Source organism: Orycteropus afer, unplaced genomic scaffold, assembly GCF_000298275.1.
Source record: "Orycteropus afer afer isolate SDZICR_OR568_19922 unplaced genomic scaffold, OryAfe1.0 scaffold00006, whole genome shotgun sequence".
NCBI classification, from domain to species: Eukaryota; Metazoa; Chordata; class Mammalia; order Tubulidentata; family Orycteropodidae; genus Orycteropus; species Orycteropus afer.
Window position 1 is genome coordinate 2009524 of NW_006921593.1, and position 16059 is coordinate 2025582.

Genomic DNA, 16059 nt, shown 5'->3' on the forward strand with positions numbered 1-16059 from the left:
CAGAGGAAGGAGCATCAAGAGCAGAAGGAAATGGAATGCTTGGCTCATTGCCTCCGGGGACGTCTCCCTCCATTGCCATGAGACCCGAAGAACTGGAGGGAATGTTGTGATCAAAGATCCAAATGGTTAAATTGATCAAAAGGGGGGAAGTGAAACAATTTCAGATTCTCATGGAATCCAGACTTTTTGGAGCCATTGAGGCTGGATAAACCCCTGAAGCTATTGCCCTGAGATAATCTTTTAAGCCTTAAACCAAAAATATCCCTTAACATTTCTTGGAAACCAAACAATAGTTTAACTCAGTTAGTACAGAATGTGTGCCTTGAGCAATGTGCTCTTCTAAGGAACTGTGTATCTGGGATCAAACTGACAACAGCAATTTGAAAGGTTAGGTAGGAAGTTTATGGGGCATTGAGATTATGTTGCTGGGGAAGGAACAATTCTGAAAAAGAGGGTGAGAATGGCTGTACAACTTGAAGAATGTCACCAGTATCACTGAGTTGTACATGTGGAAATTGTTGCCTTGATGTATGTACTACTATGTATATTTTCCACAACAACAAAAAGAATAAAACACTGAAAAGAAAGAGTTAAAGATTGTCACGCCACTGGATAAATAAATAAATAAATAAATCCAGCTCCCAAACCAATTATATTCTATTTAGAAGAAACACATTAAAATAGCAAAAGGACACAGAAAGAAAGATAGTGGAAAATAATTACACACAAACACTAATTAAAAAAGAGACGGTGTGGCTATTTTAATATCTGACACAATGGACTTAGAGGCAAGAAAGCATTACTAGAAATAAAGGACATGTCATTCATTGATGACGTTAATGTACTATAAAACCGAAAAAACCAAGCTCACTGCCATGAAGTTGATTCCGACTCATAGCAACGACCCCCATTGGGTTTCCAAGGCTATAAATCTTTATGGAAGCAGACTGTCTCATCTGTCTTCTGTGGAGCAGCTGGTGGGTTCAAACCACCGACCTTTTGGTTAGCAGTCAAACGCCTTAACCACTACACCACCAGAGCTCGTAATGTACCATAAAGTATAGCAAATTTGTGTGTGGCTAATAAAGTGACCTCAGGAGCTCTGGTAACTTAGTGCCTAAAGGCACTTGACTGCTAACCAGAAGGCTGGCGGTTCAAACCCACCAGCCACTCCTGGGAAAGAAGAAAGGGCAATCCACTTCTGTAGTGATACTGCCTCGGAAACCCAAGGAGGGGTCGCTATGAGTCGGTCCGACTTGAAGGCACATAACAACAAAAACAACAACAACAACAAATAAAGTGGCCTCAGGGGGATACTGCATGGTTTAAAATCAGGAAGGGAGTGCGTCAGGGTTGTATCATTTCACCATACTTATTCAATCTGTACGCTGAGCAAATAATCCAAGAAGCTGGACTGTGTGAAGGAGAACCCAGCATCAGGATTGGAGGAAGACTCATTAACAATGCGTGAGATGATGCAATCTTGCTTCCTGAAAGTGAAGAGGACTTGAAGCACTTACTGATGAAGATCAAAGACTTCTGTATGGATTACACCTCAACATGAAGAAAACAGAATTTCTAACCACTGGACCAATAAGCAACATCAAGATAAATGGAGAAAAGATTGAAGTTGTCAGAGATTTAATGTTTGGATCCACAATCAACATCCATGGAAGCAGCAGTCAAGAAACCAGATGACATATTGCACTGGGCCAATCTACTGCAAAAGACCTCTTTAAAGTGTTAAAGAACAAAGATATCACCTGACCCAAGCCTTAGTATTTTCAGTAGCCTCATATGCATGTGAAAGAAAGATGGACAGTGACTAAGGAAGACTAAAGAAGAATTGATGCATTTGAATTGTGATGTTGGCAGAGAATACTGAAAATCCAAGGACTGCCAGAATGAACAAATCTGTCCTGGAAGAAGTACAGCCAGAATGCTCCTTAGAAGTGAGAATGGACAGACTTCGTCTCATGAACTTTGGTCATGTCAGAAAGGAGAACAGAAATGTTCTCCATTCCCTGGAGAAGAATATCATGCATTGTTAAACATGCTTTTCCATACTTATTTTCTTATGTGCACCGTATTCTAGGAAGGTACCGTGTTTGTCAGTAGTAAGATCACATTAACACAGATTTCTTCCCTTGACCCACACATCAGCCCTGTGAGGCAGGGCTTTTTTCCGAGAGAGGATCAGTTACTTGCCTACATCTCCTGGTGCTAGTCCCTCGTCCTGCCCCTCTGGTCCTCTTGCTCTGGGTGACGGATGATATCATGGGTTGGGTTGTGGCCCCCAGAAATAGATGTCAGTTTACGTGGGCCATGATTCGCAGTGGTTTTGCAGTGATATGGTGATGTCATTATCCCCCATGATGTGATCTGATGTGATCAGCCAATCAGTTATAAGGGGATTTGGGTGGGACACAACACTCTTACTCAGGTCACAGCCCTGATCTGATGTAAGGAAAATTTCCCTGGGGTGTGACCTGCATCCTCTTTCACGTTACAAGAGAGAAGTAAGCAGAGCAGGAGAGCCCTCAGTAAGACCAAGAAAACAGAGCCAGGAGCAGAGCATGTCTTTGGGGCCTGGGGTCCCTGTGCTGAGAACCTCCTAGACCCAGGGCAATACTGATGCCAAGACACATGGAGATCTCCAAATGACTCCAGGCCCATAGATGTTGAAAGGACACAAACATCTTCCCCCAGAGCCGAGAGAGAAAGAGAAAGCCTTCCTGTAAAATTGGCGCCCTGAATTCAGACATCTGGCCTCCTGAACTATGAGAGAATAAATTTCTGTTTGTTAAAGCCATTGGCTTGTGGCATTTCCATTTTAGCAGCACTAGAGAACTAAGACAGATACCAGGATGGGGCTGTGTGCGATTTTGCCCACTTACGTGTGCTTTCTTCGTTGTAGTTTTGTAGGTGACGCTGACAGGCTTCTTCACATCCAGGTGGAAGATTCACTGGAAGCCAACATCTCTCCCTTTCTACGCCACCTCTGTCACTTCATTGGTAAGGAGCATTCTCTAACCAGGTGGCAACTGACCTGGTCTTGGGGGTGGAGGGGCTGCAGCACCCCTGTTTCTGATTGGTCTCCCAGAGTTCAGGTGTACCTGGGCAAGTGTGGACCCCAGGCCAAGCCCACCTCTCAGGAGCCTTCAGCAATGTGGGCAGCCATGGCGTTTGCCTCAGGGCATGGGACCAAACTAGAAAGGCAGACTCCAGGGCACGCCAGGCAGTGGCTCCACAGCCCTGGTCTGGCCCTGGCTGGACCACCTCAGCCCCAACCTCATGGTGCCTGTTTACCTGATGTGAAGTGAGGGTCTTGAGACCTGATGGCTACGTATGTTCGCGGAGCCCTGCTCTGCATGGGCACTGGGGACCCAGAGGTGAATATCACTCCATCCCTGCCTTCATGTCTGATCAGGGGGGTGGGCGTGGGGGTGAAGGGAAGACTCCGAAGCCCCTTCCAGCTCTGACTTCAGGATCCCACATGTGTGCACCCAGCTCCCTGCTGCCCTGTCCCCATGCACAAGTCCTGGCCACCAGTAGCTTAACTCATTGGGGGTGAGGTTTTCAGTCATTCCCAGGGTGCCTGTCTGCCCTGTGAAAGCAAGATCCCTGGAGAAGGCAAAGGGGAACCAGGTCAGAGGCCTCAGGCCATGACTGTCTGCCTGGTGCCCACCATCCCCAGCCTGAGCTGCTGCAGGAGGCCTGGAGGATGGTGTGGCCCAATGCCCAGTGTCTGATTGGGCCTTATTTGCCCAGTAGATATCAACTATCACTTGACTGGTTGAACCTTTCCTTGGACCAGAAACAGGCTTGCCACATGCCCCACTATGGGGCAGCAGAGCCCCATGGCACCAAGAGGGACCCCCCCCCCCAGTGCCACGTCGCTGTGAAGCTCTGTGCCTCAGTTTCCTTACTCATAGGATAAGGCGTTTGACCCCAGTCATCTGAGACCTCCTTCAGCCCTGACAGTCTGTAACTTGGGCTTGGTATGTTACCTTCTGCTGTGGGAGGTTCTAGACCAGCCTGAGGATGCCAGCTTACATTCCCTTCCTGCACTTCACTGGGTGAGCCTTAGAGTCTTGGGGACATGCATTAAGTGTAATTATAGCTGATAATTATATGCCAACCACAGAGCAAAAACCCTATGAGGTACATAGATTGTTATCCCGTTTTCCATATGAGGAAGCTGTGGCTTAGAGTAACTTGCCCAGGTCCCACAACCTGTGTGCAAAAAGGCAAGGAGGCCGCATCTCCTGACCTCCTCTAACCACACAAGAGGAAGACAGGATCACTATCAGTAACCCAAGGCCAATTACTGTAAGGCCAGGCACGCTGCCTCCCTCCAGCCCTTTCACCAAGCGTTCCTCCCAAAGCACCCACCACCTCTCTCCTGGGTTCGATAATTCACTGCAGTGGCCACACACAACTCACAGATTACAGAGTTTATTAGGGAAACACCAGGCTACAATCCAAGTTCAGGAAGAACGCTCAGTCTCTCTCCCAGCCCACCATCTCTCAGCCAACAGTCTCTCACAGTCTCTCTCCCAACAGTGAGTGTCCCTCGGTGTGTCACTCAGCAATGCGTGTCTCTTGCGTCTCTTTCCCAGCAGCACGTGTCTCTTAAGTGTCCAGGTGCCCTTGGGGACAGTGTGCTCATCCCTACCTGGGAGGCCAGGTGGTAGCAGAGCTTCCCGGGCTAGAAGCCTCAGAGCCAAAGACAAGGCTTTTGCATGACAGGCCTGAATGCCCAGCTGTGGTGCCCGTGAACTGCCAGCCAGCTGTGAGGCCCCTCGCCTGTGGGTCGGTGAAACGGTGGCCTAGAGGCCTGTGACTTGCCCAGGACACGCGCAGGTTCTGGATGTACTGTTGGTCCACAGGCCCACTGAGGCCGGTCACAGCAAACCTGGAGAAGAGTGAAGGGGCTGCACACAACCCACCCACCCTTCCTCCTTTTGCAGACATTCACCTTGAGCTTGGCTCTGTCATCCTGGTCTTTTCCAAATTGGGCATCAGTCGCAGCTGTGCAGCCATCATTGCCTACCTCATGCACCAGCAGGAGCAGACCTTGAAGGTACAAATACCCCAGTCCAGGGGGTGAGGTCAGAGCCGGACCTGGGAGGAACAGGGTGGAGGTACTACCTTGGGGTCCTGTTGGTAGGTGGGCAGGGCAGGGGTCAGGGAGAGCGGCTCCAGGCCTAGGGCTCTGCCCAGCACACACCGCTAAAGGCTCAAGGCCAGGGCTGTGACTCTGCGCCACTGGCCAGGTGCTAGGCACAGAGGGCAGGCCCAGGCACTCAGGCTGTCGTCCCCCCTGCCATGTGTCTACCAGCATTTGTCCAGCCCTCTGCAAGGGGCTGCAGCTGGCTGCAGCTGGCTGCATCTGGCTGCAGCTGGAGCCCCTGGATTCCAGCACAGCAGGGCTCTCTGCAGGCACCCACTCCCGATATCATCTCACCCATGAGGAGAGCATGGCCCAAACGGGAGGGAAGCTGGGAGCCATCACAGCAAACTCGGTGGGAACTCTGGGCTCCTGGTGCCCACTCCAGGGCTTGGCGGTGGGAGCTTTGGCTCATCTATGCCTTGTTCAGAGTCTTAGAGGGCTTGTGGTGGACAGACAGACATTTGCCCAGGGGTGTGTTTTGGGTGAGTGGGAGGGACAGAGAGTCACTGTGGCCACAGTCCATTAGCCAGTGGTTTTGCCTGTCAACCCAGCATGGTTTCGGCAGTGAAGTTGCTAGAAAGTCTTGGATGCAGAATAGGGGGTGTGTGAGCCAAGTTGCTTTCCTCATGCCCCCCTCCAAGGAGAACTTTCTGGAGCCTCATACTGGGGTCGCTCCCTGCTTGACAGCTGTTCTGGGGTGCACTGGTGGGTGTGGGGAGATGTTGCTGATGAATCTTGGGAGAGGTCTGTGCTGCTGTTCCTGCAGGGATGCCTCCCCAGCCCCCCAAGAATCGGCTCTGCCCCAGGAGAGGCTTGGCTATCTGCTGGCAGGGACCTGGGGGAGCCCCACAGCTGGAGCCCCCCTGCAGTTTGTCCTGCTGTGGTCCTCGGGTCCTCATTGCTCACAGAGAGGGCTGGGCACCAAGGCCCTCCAGGCTCTCCTGGCTCTCCCTCTTCTGACACGCAGTGAGGGTGACCCATTACATGTGGGCACTGGCCACCTTCCTGACCCTTCCCAGCACATTGCCACATCCAGAGCAGAGGTCATGTGCACTTGCCAGAGGCAGCTGTGGAGAGGCCAAGTGCGGGGAGGCTCCTCCCACCTCTCCTGCAGTCAGGGTCCAGCTGTCATAGCACTGGGCACAGAGCGGCGTCGGCACCCTGCAGGGAGACATAGCACTCCGCTGGCTGGCCAGGCCCTCGGGTCTCCGAGGCCCAGGCATCTGCTCCCAGGGGCAGCCTTGGTTCCCTTCCTGGGCAGGGGAGGGCGGAGCTCTCCCCTTCCCTGAAGAAGTCACTGCTGGGCACTGCTAGAGGCGCCTTCTAGGTCGTGAAAGCTGTCTCCCATGGAGCTGTGGGGCAGGGTGGCTGGGCCGTGGTCCTACCAGACCCTTTCCTGGCTGAGCAGGTGCTGCAGCAGCCACCTTGGAACCTGGGCTCACGGACCCAGATAACCTGGGCTCACTGTGCTGCTCCTGGGCCTACATGGAGGTTCCCCGCCTTCCATTGTCAGCTGCTCCTGGCTCCCTCCGTGTTCTGGGGACAGCCGTGCTCTGCTGCCTGTCATTGGCTCAGCTATGGTGATCAGAGAGCCCAAGGGCCTGGCAGGGAAGGGCGTGTGCTACCCACCAGCACAACAGACAGCTTCCTGAGGCTGTGGCCCCAGCGCTCCTCGGGGACAAGGCCAGCTCTTGCAGTTGTCTCCTCCTCCCCCACCCTCACCTCCCTGGAGATATGGGGGTCAAGGAATGAGCTGGGGAGAAGCTGGAACCCAGAGTTGGCTAGTCCCCAGAGCCTCTCATTACCCCTGACCTGGGCTTTCAAAGTGCCAAGTGGAAAAGCTTATTTCCAAGACAGTATGGGACCTCAGAGCTCTTGGGCTGGAAGCAGCCCATTTTAGTGTTTAAATGGCTGGAGCAGCTTTGACCCTTTAGAGAAACATATTCCTGAGGCACTGTCATAGCTGGAGTGGACGCAATGCTACACCTACTAGGTTCACTCACTGCCATTGAGTTGATTCCAAACCATAGTGAGCCCTATTGCGCCTCTAAGGCTATAAATCTTTATGGAAGCAGCCTGCCTCATCTTTCTTTTGTGGTGTGGCTGGTGGGTTTGAACCACTGACCTTTTGGTTTGCAGCCAAAGGCCTTAACCCTGACACCACCAGCTCCTTTACACCTACTCCTTTAGGTGTAAAAATACCTAATAGGCCTACCACAAAAGGTACGATTATTGTTCCCATTTTGGGGGAGGCACAGAGGCCGTGGGACTCACTGAGGCCCCACAGCTGTACATGGTGGATTCAAAGCCAGGTGTCACCTCTCGAGAGTCTGGGCTTTGAACCAGGCAATGACATGGCAGGGATGGCACCTGGCTGGCAATCTGAAGGATGTGCCACCCCTTACCAAGTGTGACTGGGGCGGGCTCCCAGGCACGTACAGGAGGCCCCCAGCCTCTGCTCTTCCTGCCTGCTGGAGGTGTGGTGGAAGCCTCAGCAGACCCTGTGGGCTGGAACGCGTGCATGTGTGTGTGCGTGTGTGTGTGCGTGTGCGCGTGCGTGTCGGGGGTGTGTGCTGGGGTGGGGCTGGAAGGAGGGGTTCGAAGGACTTAGTAAACCTTACTTCTGCACAGCTGTGTCCCCAGCACCACTTTTGTTCTCTCCCTTTTCCTCCGTCCTTGGTCCAGATAGAGACCAGCTGGTCACCTCCATGTAATAGTCCTGCAATTTTGGATGGGTGCCCGAAAAGCAGTCATCTTTGGTTTTCCCTTCTCCGGAGAATTTGACCACAGTCTCCTCCCTTTTCATGAATCCATCACCCCCCCACACACCTTGCTGAGGGTGGGTTCCCGGACGTTGCCTCAGTCTCCCCCGGAGCCCTCTTAGGAAGGAATCATTTCTGTCCCCATGTTCAGAAGCAGGGGTGCAGAGCTAGGATGCCTCCCCCTGAGCAGTTAGCCCCAGGCTACCGTTTCTGTGTCTGGCCCTTAAGCTAGATGCTGGGCAAGTGCCCACTGACCCCTGCCCCCCTGCACGGGCCCTGCCCGAGGTGGGAAGGGCCCACCTTGATGCTCACTCTCACAGAGGTCCTGGGCCTACGTCAAGAAATGCAAAGGCAACATGAGTCCCAATCGGAGCCTGGTGAGTCAGCTGCTGCTTTGGGAGAAGATCGTCCTTGGGGACAGCATCACGGACATCTCGGATCTGCTTTACTGACCGTCTCCAAGGCCAGGGGTGGATCTGGAGGACTTCACTTGGGGGCTCCTTGTGGGGAGTGAGCCTGGCTGTGTAAAGGGGTTGATGTGGAAGAAAGCCTTTGCTGCTTCAAGCCTGCGTCTGCCTTCTGCAGTGGTTCTTCCCAGCTCCGTCCCCACAGATGCTTCTGCTAGGCCCCCAGAGCGCCACCCCTGGGGCAGCCAGGGCCACGGTCCACTGTCCGGTGCTGGCAGGAAGAGCGCCCGCTGCTGGAGCGCTGCCTCACCCCACCCCCATGACTTCACCTCTGCAGGCCTGCCTGCCCCGGGGAAGCTCTAGGGTCCTCCCACCCCCACCCCTCCTTGTGTTGGCGCACGGGGGTTCACACCAGGTGTTACAGTGCCCATCCTTGGACAGAGATTCTCCAGCTGCCGAAATGCCAGGCCGGGTGCTGGCCAGGGCCCCAGACTCCGAGGCCCCTGAGGGGCTTCTGGCACTAGAACAAGTCAGCTTCCCTCTTCCCCATCCCAGCGCTTCCACCCCCTGTTCCTTGATCCCTTGATGCGGGTCTCATTTCCTTGCTCCCGACTCAATTTCTGCCAGGCTGTTTGCCAAGAAGAGATTCCTGCCCGTCCTGTCCCCACACTCAGGTTCCTAGAAATTCCTCGGGGCTCCAGGGAGTTTTCTGAAAGCATTTTCCCAGCACTACCAGCACCCACAGCACCCCGGGAATCCCGGAGAGGGGCGGAGGACGGAGACGGTGGGGAATTAGGGATATCCATCCCTGAAGGGCCGACCTCTGGTTCATTCAGCCAACATTCCCTGCCACCTGCGCGGGCTCCCTAAGCTCTCTCTGCAGAGGGCGGGAAGGTCGGGAGTACAAGGGTCTGCAGGAGGGCCCAGCCTCGCGGAAGGGTTGGGTCTTGCCAGAAAAGGAAGGGCTTGTCAGTCAGCAAGGGCTTTCTTCTGGAGCTGGGCTGGAGAAGAGCGCGGGGTGGCTGCAAAGCGAGGCTGTGTCTGGGACCGCTTGTAGGCAGGGAGAGCCACTGGACGTGATGGGGATTGGCCTTGTGCCTTAAGAAGGGCGTCCGGTGGCTGTGAGAAGGGGCAGGAGGTGCGCCTGCAGCAGGGAGCCGCACAAGGAAGCTGCTATAAAAATTGACGCTGAGAGAAGCGGCCCAAGGACGAAGCGTGGGAGACAGGTGTCATCTCCTTGGACTTGGCGCACGCCCCAGCACGACAGCCAGCGCCCTGCCCGCTGCCCCAAGCGGCAGGCACAGGCCGAGGCGTCTGGGTGAAGAGAAAGAAGCACGACCCAAGCCCCCCACTGGGGCAGAGCGGCCCCCGCGCACCAGGCCCCGCCCAGGCCCCGCCTCTGGCCTGGATTGGCGCGTGCTGGGGGCGGGGCCAGCGCCTGGCCGGCCCAGGCCTCTTTCCCATTGGTGGCCGCGGCGGCGCGAGCCCGGAAGCGGACGGGGGCGGTGGCTGAGCTGGCGGAGGTGCTTCGGAACCGCTGGGGTTGCGGCGCTGTCCTCTGCGTTCTGCTCCTGTGGCCGGCAGCCCGGCAGCCATGCATCCACCGCCCCCGGGCCCGCTGGGCAACTGCCTGCGGGACTGGGAGAATCTGCAGCAGGACTTCCAGAGCATCCAGGTGGGCGCTGCTGCGGGAGCCCATTGGCCTCGAGCCGAGCCACGTCTCTCCGGCTCGAGGTCAAGGGTCGGGCACCGGGGTCCGGCGTCGGGGAACTTGGGGTCAGAGGTCGGGGGCCCCGGCGTCGCTCCCCACGAATGGGAGGCCTCGAGTCCCCGTGTCCCCTGCTAGACTCTCCTGACGGCCTCAGATCAGTGCCGGAGGGGGGCACCGTTCGCGATACCGGCGGGTGGGGCAGGACCCTGCGCCCCGTGGACAGAGGTCCGTCCGCGAGCAGCTCCAGGCCCACCGGCCCGAGGGCCCCACGCCGCCCTGGCCCTCCGCACCGCCACCGGCCCCCTCCCAGGAGAGCGCCGCCTGAGTCACAGCCAGCTGGCCCAGGCTTGGGTCGGTCACTCAGCCGCCGTGGCTCGAGCACCTGGGGCGGGCTGGTGGCTGCAGCGCGGTCCCTTCCTCGGGCAGCCAGCGTAGCTGGGAAGCGAGGGGCCTGGGCCCAGGTTTGAATGGGAAAGTTCCCTGGGCATAGGGAACAGCGACCACGAAGGCCTTTAAAATGGTCCCACGTGGCTGCAGCAGAGAGAAGGGAGAAGTGGGCGCGCCAGGCCGCCCAGGGACATCTGTGTCCAGCTGGGATTTTATACCCTCTGAAGCCAGTGGGCAGCCTTGGGAGAGGACTTGTGCAGATCTGGCTCTGGGTGCCACGGTGGCTGTTCTAAAGCAGGCCACGAGGACAAGGCTGCCAGGAGAGGCTGGTGGCTGAGGGTTGCAAAGGTGGGGATGGTAGACAGTACTGGGGCACGAAAGGGTGTAGTACATTCCAGGCCTGAGGCGGGTAGTGGCCCCGTCCTGAGCAAAGGAAACAAGGCTCCTCAAGCAGGTAGCGCCAGAGCAAGCTGGGGACTTGGTCCCCCGCTTATATACTGCATCCCCTATACTGCTTCCAGCCCCTTCATGTCTTTGCCCCCCGGGCCAGCCAAGCCTGTGGCCACAGCATTTCTCTCCAAGTCCAGAGCCAGCCTGGCCCTCAGTGCCTGCGTGGCTTTCCTCACACTGCCCTTGCCCAACCTCTAGGTGCTCCTTCCAAGACTCTCCCACAAGGGTAAAGTGCTCTGGAAAGCCTTGGGCCAAAGGTGTTGGGGGAGGGATAGAGGGCCTAGCCTAGCAGGAGGTCCAAGGGCTGAAGCCTGATGACCTTTAACTTGGGTGGAAGGTGTCTGGAAATGCCAGTGCAGAAGGCATCTTGGATAACCCCAGCTGTCCCTGTACTTGCAGGCTGGGTAGGTGGGAGGGTCTGAAAGGGCCCAGAGGGCTTCAGGATCTGTGAGCATAGAGCTAGCTTCTTGCTGGGGAAGGGGTGCCACGGAGCCACTGGGCTTACGGGAAGAGACCCCAGCTCCCTGCCTGCCTTGGAGTGGTCCTGGGCAGGCATGCCAAGTCCTGCCTCCTTTCTGCGGAGACCATCCCAAGGAGCCTGGGAGAGCTAGTGCCTCACCACTGCCAAGCAGACTCAGGCCCCAGGGGCCCCCAACCAGCCTGAGCCTTCTCCCCTTCCGGCCCCCAGGAGGCCCACCGGCTGTACCGCCTGAAACTGGAGGAGTTGACCAAGCTGCAGAACAATTGTACCAGCTCCATCAGCCGGCAGAAGAAGCACCTCCAGGAGCTGGCCCTCGTCCTGAGGAAGTTAGGACCTCCCCCGACACCTTGGGCTGGGGCTGGGGTGGCTGACATGCTGAGGTTGGAGAGTTGGCGCCAACTCACAGACCCTCCCCGGGCAAGCTTCTTTCCCTCTCTGGGCCTCGTTTGCCCTTTGACTGGCAGGTATTGGGCACGATATCTGGGAGCTCCAGGCTCTGTCCGGAAGTGACACCTGTCCGTGGTTCCACCTGCAGATGCAAACCCTCCCTCCCGTCAGGGACTGAAGAGGCTGTGCAGGAGCTGGAGAACCAGATCAAAGAGCGCCAAGGCCTCTTCTTCGACATGGAGGCCTATTTGCCTAAGAAGAACGGGTGAGGCTGCTCCCGGCTCAGCTCACAGGGAGAGGGCTGATGATGGGCACTTCCTTCTCTAGGCCATTCAGTCAGCGAAGGCTTCCTGGGCCAGTGTGGGCTGAGCAGTCAGGCCCGGTCCTGACCTCAGAGAGGCAGTGCACTGAGATAGCTGCTCTGTGGGCAGGTGTAGGGAGTGATGGGAGGCTGGAGAATGCGTCCCGGAGTGGCTCATGCCTGTGCTCAGCCCTGAGGAGTTAGCCAGGCACACCTGGGAAGGAAGGGAACCTCTGCAGGGAGCAAACCCAGAAGTGGCTCCCAGTGGCCAGAGCTCAGGTGGAAGTAGAGGAGGGGGAGAGGGGAGCTTGTGTTTGCCCAGGAGGCAAGAAGGAATGACAGGTCAAATGAGCTGCAGTCACCGAGGAGGGACACCAAGGAGTGACAGCAGAGCCCTGGGCTGAGCAAAAAAAAAAAAAGTCCAGCTGAGGAGACCCAACAGCTGCCCCGTGCAGACCTGAGCATGTCCCGGAAAGAAGGTGGGGAGAACGTGTCCAAGAAAGCAAGGGCGGGTGGTCAGCAGCCACCCCTCAGATGGCCCGGGAGGTTAAATCTGATAAAGAGGTGTTTGGAGGTCGGTGGAGACCTTGGAGAGAACCATTCCAGGTGTTTGGGTGGGAGTCGATAATGGGGAGGCCTGAGAAGCTAAGGAGGTAGAGACAGTCAAGTTTAGGCAACTGTCTTGGGCACGAGGGGGTGCAGGTTACTTGGTTTTGAGATAGGAAAGACTTAAGCCTACTTCCTGCCGAGCAGAAAGGGCCAGCAGAAGGGAAAGACGGAGAAGTGAGTGAGGGGCGGGCCGGCCTGGGCACATCGGAGGCGGGAGGTGGCAGGCAGAGGGAGAGGCCGGCCCCCAGCTCTGCTTCGCCTGAGACATTGCAGGTGTGAAGTTGATGGTTGCACACAGGATGGAAAGTTAGGGAGAGGGGATGGCAGAGAATTGAAGAGGCAACTGAGCCAGGGGGCTTGGTGGGTGGGCAGTGGAGGCTGGAGGCTGGCACCGTGTGTGTGTGTGTGTGTGTGTGTGTGTGTGTCTTTGTGATGGGGGGGGCCACTGTGCTGGGACGACGAAGAGGCTTTGGCCCCTCGCTGGTCTAGGTTTGGGTCCCAGCCCTGCCCTATAAACTCTGCAGCACTGGGCAAGTTCCCAAGCCATTCTGAGCCTGAGTTCCGTGAGGCTTGAATGAACAATAGCCCTCGTATTGGGTCATAAGCATTACAACTTTCCTCTTAACCGTGAGGTTTCTCTGGCTGGGCAGGGCATTTTGAACAGCAGGGAAGCTGGGAGTCCACAGAAATGAGAAAGTGGTTAAAGTGGAGGAGGGCTTTGGGGACTCAGCAGGCTTGGGATAGTAGACCAGGGTCAGGATGCCTCAGTCAGGGGAAGGGTCCACGTCGGGGAGGAAGTGGGCTGGGCGGTGGAGTGTTTGGGGTCAGAATGCCAGCAGAGCTCCTAGGTTCTGAGGGGCCATGCTCTGGGTAGGGACAAAGCCCAGGGCATGACCATGGGTGTGTCTTGAAGTGGGCTTGAACCTGAAGGTTCCTGGAGTTGAGGTGGCAGAGAAATGTGGGGCAGTTGACAGATGGTGGTTGAGCCCATAGGGGTCATCTGGGGTATGGAACAGCTTCCCGGGGATGGGAGAACCAGGCCCTGAGTTCGGGGAGCTGCAGGGAAGATGCGATGGGGGAGGGAGCTTGGTTTATCCTGGATCAGGACTTGGAGCAGGCAGGGAGAAAGGCTGGCCATTCGTTTTTCCCCAAGAAGTTGGTCTTCAGCTCCCACCAGCCCCATGATGGGGCTGCCCTTTGGACTTCTCTGCCAATCTAGGCTTCTCCTCACCCAGTCCCTTTCTCCCGTAGGTTGTACCTGAGTCTGGTCCTGGGTAACGTCAATGTGACACTCCTTAGCAAGCAGGCTAAGTAATTGGTTGTCATGGGCTGGGTCTCCGTTCCACCCCCCACCCTGCCTGAGTCCTTTACAATCTGCCCTGGCCTCCCTGGGGGCTGAGTCCTGGCCTTCAGGGGCTCCTCCCCATGCTGGCTCCATGGCAACGGCCAAAGTGGGCCTGGGGCAGGGGCATTCCTCCTCCAGTGGAGGGGAGGGTGGGCCTCGGCATCCGGCCTGCCCCGCAAGGCTGTGCACACCCTCAGGTTTGCCTACAAGGACGAGTACGAGAAGTTCAAGCTCTACCTCACCATCATCCTCATCCTCATCTCCTTCACCTGCCGCTTCCTCCTCAACTCCAGGTGGGTGTCCCCGCTTGGGGCTACCCTGGGCCCTCTCTAGGTGCTCTGGCACCAACCCTGTGTTCCTGTCCCCAGGGTGACAGATGCTGCCTTCAATTTCTTGCTGGTCTGGTATTACTGTACCCTGACCATCAGAGAGAGCATCCTTATTAACAATGGCTCCCGGTGAGTGAGGGCGGGGCCAGGCTCACTAGCTCCTCCCAGAGGGCGGGGCTGGGACCACCAAGGTAGAAAATGCAGGTGAGGGGTGGCAGTGGCTCTCTCGGAAGCAGGAACTAGGCTGGGCCAGTGGTTTCCTCCTCCTTCAGCCCCACCCCCTGAGCATGGACCCTGGGGGCTGAGGGGACAGGAGTGACAACAGCTTCCTGATCCAGGATCAAAGGCTGGTGGGTTTTCCATCACTACGTGTCCACGTTCCTATCGGGAGTCATGCTGACGTGGTGAGTGGCCGCCCGGACCGCAGCAGGTGGGAGCCGGAGCAGGGGGAGGAGGGCTTCCGGGCTCTGTGAACACATCTCTGCTTTCTGCATTAGGCCCGACGGCCTCATGTACCAGAGGTTCAGGAACCAGTTCCTGTCCTTCTCCATGTACCAGAGTGAGTGTCTGAGAGGCCCCTCTCAGCCTTGGACTTGCCCTCGGGCAGGCGGTCAAGGGAGGAACTTCCGGCTCCAGGTGGCTTCTCACCCCTCTACCCCCAGGTTTCGTGCAGTTCCTACAGTATTACTACCAGAGTGGCTGTCTGTACCGTCTGCGGGCCCTGGGAGAGAGGCACACCATGGACCTCACTGTGGGTGGGTGGCTGTCTGTACCTGTGGGTCCTGGGGGAGGGCACCCATAGACCTCACTGGGGGTGGGTGACTACCTGCACCTGCAGGCCCTGAGGGAGAGCACCCTGTGGACCTCACTTGGGCAAGTTGGGCCTGGAACCCTAACAGGGAGCTGGGGTGTGGGAACTTTCTTCTGCTCCCACCCTGGCTCTAAGTGTCCTCACCTCTCTCCGGTGGCCGTGGGCCCCGACCCCTTCTTCCCCCAGAGGGCTTCCAGTCCTGGATGTGGCGGGGCCTCACCTTCCTGCTGCCCTTTCTGTTCTTTGGACACGTAAGTGGCATCTGTGTCCCCGCCGTCACGTCTGTCCGTCCCCCGATCTGGTGTTGGACTAGGAGCAGGGACTGGATTCTACGCAGTAACACTGCCCCCCCACCCCCAGTTCTGGCAGCTTTTTAACGCGCTGACCCTGTTTAACCTGGCCCGGGACCCTGAGTGCAAGGAGTGGCAGGTGAGCGGGGCTTCTGGGGAAGGGAGTCCGAGCCGGCGGGCCGGTCCTGACCCATTTCTCCCGGACCCAGGTGCTCATGTGTGGCTTCCCGTTCCTTCTCCTCTTCCTGGGCAACTTCTTCACCACCCTGCGGGTCGTGCACCAGAAGTTCCACAGTCAGTGGCACGGGAGCAAGAAGGAGTGAGGCCCCGGCGCCGCCCCTGCTGCCGGCACGTCCCGGCTGAAGGGGCTGCTTCATTGCCTGTTGTCTGAGGGGTGGGAGATGCCCCTCGGGTCGGAGGGTCTCATCCACTCTCCCCGGGTTTTGTGGGCTCTGTGGGCCCTGAAGGCTGTGCTAGAGACGAAGACCTGGGCTGGGGGGCTGGGGGCCCCAAGTCCTCAATAAAGGAAGGTGGCACGGAGGTGGCTGGAGGCGTGTCTTCTTCTGGGGCCGGGCAGGGCTCAGCCAGCTCTCTGTGCCACCTCGGCACAGGT

At 57.1% G+C, this 16059-nt stretch overlaps 2 protein-coding genes across 2 annotated transcripts in view; both read left to right on the forward strand.

Annotated features, from left to right (window-relative positions):
- The window catches only part of STYXL1 (serine/threonine/tyrosine interacting like 1), a 29923-nt gene extending 21533 nt beyond the window's left edge, over positions 1 to 8390 (forward strand). Inside the window, exons 6-8 of the mRNA XM_007940224.1 lie at positions 2918 to 3015; positions 4974 to 5086; positions 8259 to 8390. Of these exons, the coding sequence (XP_007938415.1) occupies positions 2918 to 3015; positions 4974 to 5086; positions 8259 to 8390 (343 nt within the window). The remainder of the gene's footprint in view (positions 1 to 2917; positions 3016 to 4973; positions 5087 to 8258) is intronic.
- A 1549-nt stretch (positions 8391 to 9939) lies between these two features.
- On the forward strand, positions 9940 to 15769 carry TMEM120A (transmembrane protein 120A). The gene is made up of 12 exons (XM_007940236.2): positions 9940 to 10020; positions 11582 to 11700; positions 11910 to 12026; positions 13923 to 13982; positions 14214 to 14309; positions 14385 to 14474; positions 14684 to 14749; positions 14843 to 14904; positions 15008 to 15100; positions 15343 to 15407; positions 15517 to 15585; positions 15656 to 15769. Exons 1-12 carry the CDS (start codon positions 9940 to 9942, stop codon positions 15767 to 15769), a joined length of 1032 nt encoding a protein of 343 aa, XP_007938427.1.
- Positions 15770 to 16059: the final 290 nt, after the last annotated feature.

Bases quoted from the DNA above. Each gene is read 5' to 3' on its own strand.
- TMEM120A (XM_007940236.2), top strand. From the start codon at position 9,940: ATGCATCCACCGCCCCCGGGCCCGCTGGGCAACTGCCTGCGGGACTGG. The intron at 10,021-11,581 runs GTGGGCGCTGCT...TCCGGCCCCCAG, and splicing joins AGGACTTCCAGAGCATCCAG to GAGGCCCACCGGCTGTACCG. The intron at 14,475-14,683 runs GTGAGTGAGGGC...TTCCTGATCCAG, and splicing joins CTTATTAACAATGGCTCCCG to GATCAAAGGCTGGTGGGTTT.